We start from the raw sequence: 11,744 nt of genomic DNA on the forward strand, positions 1-11,744 counted from the left end.
GCGCTTCAGCACTCGGCGGTCCCGTTCTTGTGTGGCCTACCACTTCGTGGCTGAGCCATTGTTGCTCCTAGATGTTTCCACTTCACAATAACATCACTTGCAGTCGACTGTGGCAGCTCTAGCAGGCCAGAAATTTTACACACTGACTTGTTGGAAAGGTAGCATCCTATGATGGTGCAACGTTGAAAGTCACTGCACTCTTCAGTAAGGCCATTCTACTGCCAATGTTTGTCTATGGAGATTTCATGGCTGTGTGCTCGATTTTATACCCCTGTCAGTGACGTGTGTGGCTGAACTAGCCGAATCCACTAATTTGAAGGGGTGTCAACATACTTTTGTATATATAGTGTATTTCTATGGAAGGCATTTGTAGAGGGAAATGCATATGCAGCATATAAGGTAGGCTACAGTAGCCTGCCTTACCACACTCCCATGCCGTGGGTAGGCTACATTTAGATTCCTGGGGTGTACATGCAGCTCACATGACTGCTGCATATTACTGTAGACATTGTGTCAAGATCGGCAGGAAAACCAATGGGGTTCCTCTCTGTATGTGTGTGTGTATGTGACGTAAGGGAGGCGGGTCGGAGGCAGGTCTGCGTGTATGTGTGTGAGCGAAAGAGTGTGTGTGGAAGCCTATCCGCCAGGCTGTCGGCTCCTGCACTGAGGCACGGTGTGTGTTGCGCGGCTGACCTCGCATTGAATGGACTAGATTTTCCCAGCCACGTAAGTACACACCACGGCCGGAAAGGATGTCTTGCTGAATCAAGGGAAAGGCCTGGGAAAGTCGGCCATCCCTTAATTCCAGCAGCTGAAACAGTCGACGACAGTTCCTTCGGTTTTTAAAATTCGTCGCAAAGGACATCCACTCCCGAACACAACAAAGGGCTACGAATTCTGGATGGTTTTCTCTCCATATTTGGTCGATGGCAATCCCCGAAGCTCGCTGCATTTGTGGAACGAACAAGGCCCATCTGACACTGGCCTGGTAGCTATGAAGCAATAGCATTGCTTTCGCTATCAATAATTCATGTTGATTTTATATATAGCCTACGGTAGCTTGCAACGTCGGTGCGATTTTAACCGCGGTTACTTTGTATGGTCTCAGTCTGCAAGCTATTAGACGGATACATTGTTTCTATTTTCTGAAACGTGTCATGCAATTCAATTAATCTGCGGGATAGCTTTATGCTAAATATTCAATCTAGCAGTCCAATCGTCATTACAAAGCTGACATTCGGTAGGATTTGAGTGTTTCGTTTGTAGCAAATCGGCGTTGCTGTCTCGCACTCTGAAAGCGTTCATCCTCTTCTGCAAAGGGCTGCCGTGCGTTATGGGGCAGTGAACAAGGATTTTGTTTTCGTCCTACAGCTGGGTAGATAAAGACCACATATTGCAAAAATTATCTTCGAATTGCCCTTTTCTTTGCATGTATTGCAAATGAGCCCTCCAGCTGTACATATATAGCTTGACATAGCCTAGCCTACGTATTACAGTGTAATAGGTGCCCTTGCAAAGGTAGCACAACATATAATCTAGATTGACATTTTTTAAAACGGCAGCTACAAAGTATTGGGCCACAACAACCAATCTATTGACTCAAGTTTACATCCCTGCCTTCGAAGAGAAGAAGACCCCCGATAGTTTGGAAGTATTTCAGGGAATCCTGATGAACATACAGAGATCAAATCCCATCAACATCTCGCGTTATGGGAGATCACGACACAAAGCAACCGAATTCGAGGAGTTATCTTGCTTGAGGACTACAGAATCCAGCCAGAGTTTCAGTCCTAACCTAGGATCCCCTAGCCCCCCCGAAACACCGGATTCCTCCCACTGTATCTCCTGCATCGGGAACTACCTGCTCCTCGAGCCATTGGAGGGGGACCACGTTTTTAGAGCCGCCCACCTGCACACCGGTGAAGAGCTTGTATGTAAGGTGGGTATTCGAGCTATAAGAGTTGTATGGGCCCTTGGGTTGATTGACGGTCGCGTTAGTCATCGAGAGATTGCAGCAGATATGGGCCTATATTGTAGCAAACGTCATGCAAATTCCAATCATCTCGAGGAGATCACATTAGCCTAACCACAAAACACCATATTTGGTCAATCCACCAGGGTCATATGCAAGTTGAATGTAGAATAGAATTATAGCACTATAATAAACCTGCACTTGCTCACAATGCAGACATCTATTTTAGATATATAAATATACAGTAGTTACATGTTTATAGCTGTAGGGCAGGCCTAGCTGGTTGCCTTTTTTAATGCAAATTACCCACGGACTGTCCAATAGGGCATGCACAACTAAACAATGCACTGTATAGATAAATACCCGGTGTTGGCGCGAAATTTGTCTCCTGATATTTTATGCATGAATTGGAAATACAGAAAAGTGAATGGAGTGCAAAGCAGGCAGACAAGCAGGCAGCTCAGCTCGCGCGTGTCTCGATAGCTATGTGGGTCCGGTTGCATGATGTAACGTCGACAAAGGAGTTAGTTACTGCTCTCACAAACTAATAGCCCGTGTAGCACTACCCAGTCCTTTGTTCCTCATTGTTAAAAAATGAAAATGAGGTTTTCCCCATTCTCCTGCGCATGCAGCCTGGTCTCATAGGCTAGACGTAATATAGTAAATTAAAATCTGGGAAACTGAAATTAGTAACAAATGTTAAGTGTGGTATGGTTACATAAGACAGACGGTTACTTATGGCAAAACCTACAGTAGGGGGGTTGGTAGGGTATATAACGCAAATGTCTAGCCATCCAAAGGTTGCAAGTTTGAATCTCATCAGTGACAACTTTAGCATTTTAGTCCTTGGGGCTCCTGAGTGGCGCAGCGGTCTAATGCACTGCATCACTACAGATGCTGGTTTGATTCCAAGCAGTATCACAACCGGCCGTGATTGGGAGTCCCATAGGGCGCGCGCACAATTGGTCCAGTGTCGTCCGGGTTAGGGTTTGGCCAGGTTAGGCCGTCATTTTAAATAAGAATTTGTTCATAACTGACTTGCCTAGTTAAGAAGAAGTTAAATCAAGGTTAAATAATAATAAGAATTAGCAACTACTTTGCAACTACTTAGCATGTAGCTAAACCTAACCTTAACCCTGTTAGTTAACCCTAATGCTAATGTTAGCCACCTAGCTAGAATTTGTAACATATCATGAGTTTAGCAAATTCTTAACATATTGTACGTTTTGCAAATTCGTAACATATAATATGAATTGTAATTCATAACAGCATATAAAATGGGTGATGGACATCCACAAATGAATACATACCATACAAAACGGAACATACAGTATCATACTAAAATGGAGGTACTTATTTACTTACATAATAATACGAAATGCTCTGTGACCAGGTTGGCACATAGCACACGTGCTCCGCTTGTCATTACTACCAAAATGACCCACCATTTCCCATGGCAAATGGATGTATATAATATAATATTGTTTTAGTTCTTCTAGTGCAATATGAATATAATACATTTCATTGTAGTTAAATTTCCAACTTGTTGTTGTTTTTCTCATAGGACACACATCACCAGAGGGTCTGAAAGATCCGATATGTGGTCGACTTGTCGGATAGGACTTCAATTTGTGCATAGGGCAACCTTTTGGCCTTTGTTTCCACCTCTGTACAGTACATTATTGACTTAACTGTAAATCGATATGAATAACATTACGGTAACTCTTTACATACTGTTTCCACCACTGTAAAGTACATTATTGACTTAACTGTATATTATGATTATTGGCGCATTGGATACATGCACCCTTGGGTACATTCAAATGATTAACCCTAAACAGGGTCATAAACCTGACCTGATTAATAGACAAAATAGTCAGGCTAAAAGCACACAGGCCCCATCGGAGCACAGTCCTAGAATGATAAGTATGGCCTTTGGCACTGGAACTGCCACTGCCAGCGAGCTATATTTATACATCTGACCTCCATTTTTACTGAATGTTGCCAAGCAACATCAAAGATCAATTTGTAATCTCAGAATTGACAGTTTACTGCCTCGGCGTATTAGTAGAACCCAGCTACAATTGTAGACCTTGAGAAGCACACACACACTGCGGGGTGAGCCAGAGCCTACTGTTTTCTAACCATTTATCGACTCGGAGTCGAGAGGCTCGTTCACCTGGGCTGCACTTGCGGAAAGTCGAGGTGGAGAAAAGAGGGGAGAAGGGTTACTATGGAAACCGGGGGAGCCTGTAGCATATGCAAGGAGGGCGACAGCGAGAATGTTACAGGATGTTCACATTCAGATATGAATGTGTGCATGCAGAATATGGAACGGTTACCCTGTAGTTCTATGTCTTTACCTCTCTATCTGCAGCAGCAATCTAAATGTTGCACCCCATGGAATGAACCTTGGTCTGAAGGTTCTGGAGTCCTGGGGGCATAGGCATATTCATTAAGGTGAAACATTGGAGAAATACAGAGCTTACCCGGTTCTCTATTCTACACTATGATAGACAATCACATCTGTTCTAGTCTACACAATGTGCTGAGCAATGACTGTCATCTCCATTGGGTACTAAACTCCTTCCCCCTCTTTCTCCCCGCCCACCCCCTCTCCCTGCTCCCTCCCCCTCTCCAGGTGTTTGAGATAGGCCGCTACCAGGAGTCCCTGGCGGCCTACTTCGCCCTGGGCAGACATGAGCACATCAACCAGGTGGTGGAGGTCCTGCTGGGGGAGAAGCGGGCCTACGTCTTCTTCGAGAGGAGCCACGGAGACATGCACTCCTTCGTCCGCACCTGCAAGAAGCTACGCGAGGACGAGGCCGCCAGACTCTTCCGTCAGATAGCCTCGGCTGTGGCGCATTGCCATGACAACGGCGTGGTCCTCCGGGACCTCAAGCTGAGGAAGTTTGTCTTCCGGAACGAGGACAGGTGAGGAAGTGGACGGGGTGGGGAGGGGTGATGGATGGGCGGGGGGGGGGCTCTTTGTAAATCGATGTGAATGTAAATAACCCTACGGTAACTCTTTACATAAAGTTCCACTGTGCATTAACACTGTGATTACTACAGTAACAATGTAATTGTTACATAATAATGGAGTTGAGCAGTTTCTCTTGAGATCAGAGGTCGCCATATTGGAGGTACGCAATATAACTAGGAGTACACACGCATGTATGTGGTTTCGGGACAATCAGGGAGACTGGATACAGTCTAGACACCCGGCCAGCTAGCTGAACTGCTGTTAAACTGGTTAACAGTGAAGCAGAGATGCCAGGAGTTGCTTTGCCTGACAGATGTTCAATTACATTGGGATTTACCATGTAAGGCTGTGGCACAGAGTAATGAATCGGTTCTACACCGACATCAGCTAGTGCAGGCTGTAGTATATACTGACCCCTGGTGGTGGGCTGTCCACATTTATCACTATAGTGATCCAGGAGAACAGTGATAAAAACATATTTTAATGCTGCTTTTTTAACTGACTGTCGATGCAAGCATGTGTTGTTCCTGGCACTGACTGGATGCCCTCTATCTGAATGCCCCAGCCCAGACACACACTGAACTCAAGTCAGCTTTGTGTTTTCTCCTCCAATGGTTGAGGTTACATTGGGCGAAGTGTAAGCTGATCCTAGATCTGTTCAGGACCTCATTCTGCTCCAACCTGACAGTGGAGTAGAGGCCCTTTTATCTATGTGAATATGTGGCTGCGTCACCCTCTGGCTCTGCTCATTGAAAAGGGAAGCTGAGCCACACTCATTTAATAGCAGTCTTCACGACCTTGGCTGCCATGACAGGACCAACCATGTGACAGGGTGGGATGTGAAACCCTCCACTGAATGATTGATGGGGGCAGAGCGGGGCTCAAGGGGGTGAAGAAAGACACTGGGGTGGGGACTGGGGGTGCATCTAATTCTAAGTGGCTTCCTTCCTCTACTCCTGTCCTTGTATCCTCTCCTACATCTGGACTGATGGTAAACACAAGCTAGGACGAGATGAAAACAATAGAAAGAAAATCTAAGCAGTACAGTGGTAGGCTACTGGGAATCTGCTTTCGCCTATCCAGCTCTTTCAAATTAGTGCAGATGAAGGAAAGGAGATGAGGAGACCGGAGAGGACGCCACTTCAGACTCTTCAGAGTCACCCTGGCCAAAAGCCAAGTCCCAGAGCTTTTAGTGGCAGGCCAGAGAAGGGAGAGAGAGAGAGGGAGATAGGTGTCCCAGTAAGTTGATATGGCCACAGTATTTGCAGTGTGTGGTGACAGACTGGGAAACCTGCTTATGTCATCATGGTTGAATTCACCACTCACTGTCCCCCAGGAATGGTTATAGGCCATACTTGCTGGGATTCAGCATCAGCCAGGGGATATCTAGAACCCAACCTACAAGCACTGTCCCTTACTGTACCAGACAGTGACCTCTTAACCCAGCAACGTGTTTTAATGTATTTTTAACATCTTTATGGGGATGTTAAACATGAGATGCTATGGAAGCAGTAGTAAGGCATATGTCAACCTCTTTATTCTAATGGCTGCCTCGAGTGTGTGCTGGTATGTATGTTGCAGGTAGCTCTGTCAGTGACATTTTCAAATGGGCTGCTTATAAAGGTTATTATTGGACCCATTGAGGTAATGCACTGATTGCATACTCTCAACTACCTGAACTCAAGCTCCTGGAACAAAATAAATCGGAAACAAGTGAAGAGGACGGTACAAAATCCCACAATTAACACAAAGTCAAGCCTAAGCCCAAATCAGTGGAGGTGTGTGTTTGAGCACTTGTGCATGTGAGTGGAAGATATTTTCGGAATATGCATTAGCCACTGCTGCAGCTCTGCTTTTCTCCTTAATGAACCTTTTACTGCAGTGGGCTAAATCAGGGTCGCACCGGGTTTCTTGGTAGTCCTAAACAAATCTACCTTGAAACCAAAGTACACACGTCACACACATGGTTGTGGGCTTCAAAAAAAGAAGACCCCTGTGCCCAATGGTGGAAAAAGTACCAAAATGTCCATTGTCCAAAATGTTTATTAATTATGAAAAATATTAATAATAGGTCATTTAACTGCAGGAAAGGGCTACAATGGACGGAAGTGTTCAGTTCTCCCTGAATATGTGCGTGTGCGTCTCTCAGAGCCCACTTCCACGCAAACAGATGGAGCCACTTTAGGTGGAGCCTCACAAGTGTCCCGTTGTCATCTGTGTATAGGGTCTGTACACCGTGAACCGCTCCAGAGTCCTCATCAGTCATGATGCCTCTGAACAACCCTTCATTATGATCTCAGAGAACCATGGCTGTGTATAGGGTCTGTACGCCGTGAACCGCTCCAGAGTCCTCATCAGTCACGATGCCTCTGAACAACCCTTCATTATGATCTCAGAGAACCATGGCTGTGTATAGGGTCTGTACACCGTGAACCGCTCCAGAGTCCTCATCAGTCACGATGCCTCTGAACAACCCTTCATTATGATCTCAGAGAACCATGGCTGTGTATAGGGTTTGTACACCGTGAACCGCTCCAGAGTCCTCATCAGTCACGATGCCTCTGAACAACCCTTCATTATGATCTCAGAGAACCATGGCTGTGAGAGGGTCTGCTTTGAAAAGAGACGAGGCTTAATGGTTCTGTTTTTTTTAGGATGATAACACTTTTGAGGGTTGATTCCCGTTTTCAAACTCTTCTTACCACATGCTTGCTCAAGGCCTCTGAACTGAAGTCGTCCATAATGGCGGTTCTTGGACTGGAGAGGTCTATTGAATCAGCTGGGCTATAAATAGGCTGATGCATGCTGGCTGGCTGGTTGCGCTGCTCTTATCTCTGTGAATGGAAATGTCAGATGTAAGCCCCAGGCATTATGTGCTCTATGTAATTTAATGTCCAAAGCTATGGATCGGCGATGTCCATCACAGTGAATTACATTGCGATCCCACTAGAGGAGGTCAACTGCCTACAGTGATCAAGAACTGTGCGGCAGAGGCATTTCTATACTCACAATGTACTTTTGATTTTATGGACCAATTGCATTTAAATGAGAATGCGTCATTGTCCATCGGTTATATAAAAGGTCAGATATGATTCTTATCAGAATGTATTTTGTGTTCATCCTCCTGTGGAATGAGGACTCTGGGCATTCATATTTGTTTGTTGTCTGTTCTTGTCTTCCTCCAGGAGCCTTGTGAAGCTGGAGAGCCTAGAAGACACCTACATCCTGGAGGGCCATGACGACTCTCTGTCAGACAAACATGGCTGCCCCGCCTACGTCAGCCCCGAGATCCTCAACGCCAGCGGCAGCTACTCGGGCAAGGCGGCCGACGTCTGGTCCCTGGGCGTCATGCTCTACACCATCCTGGTGGGCCGCTACCCCTTCCACGACGTAGAGCCCGGCTCCCTGTTCAGTAAGATCCGCCGGGGCCACTTCAGCATCCCAGAGACCCTGACGCCCAAGGCCAAGTGTCTGATCCGGAGTATCCTCCGCCGGGAGCCCGCAGAGCGCCTCACTTCCCGGGAGATCCTGGAGCACCCCTGGTTCTTATCCTCCGGGGCAGCAGGCGGCGCTGTGGTCCAGGGGAGAGGGGAGAGGGAGCAGGAGCAGACTGTGCCCGAGGTGAACATGGAGGAGGAGCTGGATCAGTTCTTCAGCTGAGCAGACAGGAAACAGGAAGCACAAAGGGAGGACTACCCCACAACGTGGAACAAATGCGACACGCTCAGAAAGAGCCTAACGGTAGATTAGTTGTTTAGCAGGTGAAACATTGTCACTCACAGAAAAGGTGTTTCCATCTTTTTTTCCTTTCCATTCCATGGAAAACCAACCTCGAGGCGGAGCCAGGTGGTGAATGGCTCACAAACATCACGGGGGCGGGACTTCTGTTAAGAGGAGTTGCCGCCACTAGACATGCAAGTCGCAAACAATGTAGCAAACATAATCTTTTTTTTCTTTTCGTGGTGCTTTCAAAAGTAGATACATACGACATGTTGTGACGCTACAGCAAGCACGAAGGGACACAAGACCTCAGCCAAGGAGAACAAGACACATGTCAGTCAGTCAAACTGCTACTACACTCCTCTGAGTTTTCACATGACCAGGTATAAATTTCCCACTAACCACAGATCTAAGATCAGATAACCCAACACAATCCTAAACCATTATTAGGAAGATTAAAACAATATCTGACCCTGGACCAGTGATTAGGGCCAACTTCTACCTACTCTGTTTCGAACAATCATCAGGACAGATGACCTCATTTTTGGTTGCTCATTCATTGTTTGTCTCTCATTACCTAACATGACCATTGACCCTAGGTTATAAAGCTCTTACTGACATAGAAGACGGATAGTTACTCAATTATTGTACGTACCCGTCTTCAGAAACCTGTGTGCTTCATCATCTTTTTCTGTGTAGCCTTATTCCTCTTCCCCACTTATTGTGTGCATTTCTTAAAAATAAAAAATAACTGTTCCACCACCATTCATTTATCATGAATTAATAAGGCTAGGTTTTAAGTTTGATATCACCTTGTTGTGTTAAGCTATTCCATTCAGTTGTTACTGCTGCTTTCATATCTTCTCCTTAACCTTCATTTGTAACCTCTCTCTCTCTCTCTCGTTAAAGCCTTCACCAGTTGCATCATGCACTTGATTTGTTTAGGCTCGGTGAACGATCGTTTTCACCGCTCTAGATGCGCTTTCTCTATTTAAGTTTAGCTTTTCATTTGTAGGAACGGAAAACGTTACGTTTTATTTAAATTGTAACATCAACTATATACATATAAATATATATATATATATATTTAAAAAAACATTGCAGGGTTTTTCTTTTTTCCAGAGATTCCTTTTACATGTATGTATTTGTAGGCAATATTTTGGACACAGGACAGGTGCGATGGGGAAAAGGCTGTCCGAAGTTTTTAGAAAAAAACAATTCAACTTTTGTGCCAGTATTTCTGTGCCCCCACCACCCATGCCGACTTCAGTCACCCTTAATATATTTTATTTTGAACTTGAAACCAATTATTAAAAGATACCATCACAGTAACATGGTCTGCAGTAGCCCATGTTGATTTTCTTCTGCCTGCGTAGGTCCTGTGAAACTGTCCTGTTCTGAATGGGTACCAGTGGACATGTTCTGTCGTATCTCAATGTTACTTGAATTTGTGTTTTTATTAACTAGTCCTCGGCATGTGCCCTATGAATGCTATTGCCTGCCTAGCAGGGTCAAACAAAAACAAGCTTGTTTTTATAAAAGTAAAAACACAAGTGAACATTTTATCAGAAATTTGCTATTTTGAGTCGCTTTTAAAAACTGACTATTGCTTTTATTTTTGTTTTGTAGAATGAGCTGCCCATATTTGCGTTTAGTGCTGATTTGGTGCTAATGTTCAAGGAGTCTTTTTGTTTTGGAGGGAAGTGGTGCATGGTGGGAATTCTGCCTCGGATGTTCTGATTGTAAAATGTAACAGATTTTGGTGTTTTGTCCAAATTTATTCAGTAAATAAATTGTGAACTGCACATTGGGTTTGATTCTTCTCTTAGCACATCATAGATATTGTATCTTTGTGACATTAGGCCTCTGTATATTGTTACTCAAGCCACTCTGATGGTTATTACAAAGTGCTTTATATCAGGGATTGTCTAAACATTAGCTCAGGCCACAGTGATGTAACCACTGCGTTTTCCTGGAGTACATTACAGTATGAACACTTTAGACATCTTTGGGTGAAGAGCACCTAAACACATTACAGAATGTCTCAATGCTTAAGTGCTGAGCTCACAGTGTTAAATTAACAGATATAGTATTACCCCAATTAAGCGTAGTGTATCTGACCACACACAATGTTGAGACTTTCCACCTGTTAGACTATACATTAGGCTAGTTCACTTCAGATACTCTGCTAATGCAGATAGTATCCATTTGTCCACACACAACAGACTTGAGCAGAAAATAGTAGTATTTTGTAGTTTATTTGAAAATACCAAAACTTTTCAAATACTCAATGTAGTCCAATATAGTTTATATAGAGTTTCAACTATTAGGCAACTACAATGCATTCAGAAAGTATTCAGACCCCTTAACTTTTTCCATATTGTTTCGTTACAGCCTTATTCTAAAATGTATTAAATCAAAAAAAATCCCCCTCATCAAAATGCACAAAATAACCCATAATGGAAAAGCAAAAACAGTTTTTTTGACATTTTTGCAATTAAAAAAAAAAACGATTGAAATATTATATTACATTTACATAAGTATTCAGACACTTTTACTCAGTACTTTGTTGAAGCAGCTTTGGCAGCAATTTCAGCCTTGAGTCTTCTTGGGTATGACACTATAAGCTTGGCACACCTGTATTTGGGGAGTTTCTCCCATTCTACTCTGCAGATCCTCTCAAGCTTTGTCAGGTTGGATGGGGAGCTTCGCTGCACAGCTATTTTCATGGCTCTCCAGAGATGTTAGATCGGGTTCAAGTCCGGGCTCTGGCTGGGCCACTCAACAACATTTAGAGACTTGTCCTGAAGACATTTCTGCATTGTCTTGGCTGTGTGCTTAGGGTCGTTGTCCTGTTGGAAGGTGAACCTTCGCCCCAGTCTGAGGTCCTGAGTGCTCTGGAGCAGGTTTTCATCAAGGATCTCTGTACTTTGCTCCGTTCATCTTTCCCTCTGTCCTGACTAGTCTCCCAGTCCCTGCCTCTGAAAAACATCCCCACAGCATGATACTGCCACCACCATGCTTCACCGTAGTGATGGTGCCAGGTTTCCTCCAGACGTGACTTTTGGC

General features: G+C 44.5%; 1 protein-coding gene across 2 annotated transcripts; it reads left to right on the top strand.

Annotated features, from left to right (window-relative positions):
* Positions 1 to 480: 480 nt before the first annotated feature.
* Positions 481 to 10,480, top strand: trib2 (tribbles pseudokinase 2). 2 transcript variants are annotated; one of them, XM_036985424.2, is made up of 3 exons: positions 481 to 1,939; positions 4,614 to 4,906; positions 8,141 to 10,480. In XM_036985424.2, the coding sequence occupies exons 1-3, from the start codon at positions 1,670 to 1,672 to the stop codon at positions 8,613 to 8,615; spliced, it is 1,038 nt and encodes a 345-aa protein (XP_036841319.1). In that variant the 5' UTR covers positions 481 to 1,669; the 3' UTR covers positions 8,616 to 10,480. The 2 variants fall into 2 exon arrangements, with proteins under 2 accessions (XP_036841319.1, XP_036841320.1); XM_036985425.2 differs by having other exon boundaries at positions 625 to 726.
* Positions 10,481 to 11,744: the final 1,264 nt, after the last annotated feature.

Source organism: Oncorhynchus mykiss, chromosome 8, assembly GCF_057628025.1.
Source record: "Oncorhynchus mykiss isolate SJ-2025 chromosome 8, ASM5762802v1, whole genome shotgun sequence".
Lineage (NCBI taxonomy): Eukaryota > Metazoa > Chordata > Actinopteri > Salmoniformes > Salmonidae > Oncorhynchus > Oncorhynchus mykiss.

Bases quoted from the DNA above. Each gene is read 5' to 3' on its own strand.
- trib2 (XM_036985424.2), top strand. From the start codon at position 1,670: ATGAACATACAGAGATCAAATCCCATCAACATCTCGCGTTATGGGAGA. The intron at 1,940-4,613 runs GTGGGTATTCGA...CCCCCTCTCCAG, and splicing joins GTGAAGAGCTTGTATGTAAG to GTGTTTGAGATAGGCCGCTA. The intron at 4,907-8,140 runs GTGAGGAAGTGG...GTCTTCCTCCAG, and splicing joins GTCTTCCGGAACGAGGACAG to GAGCCTTGTGAAGCTGGAGA.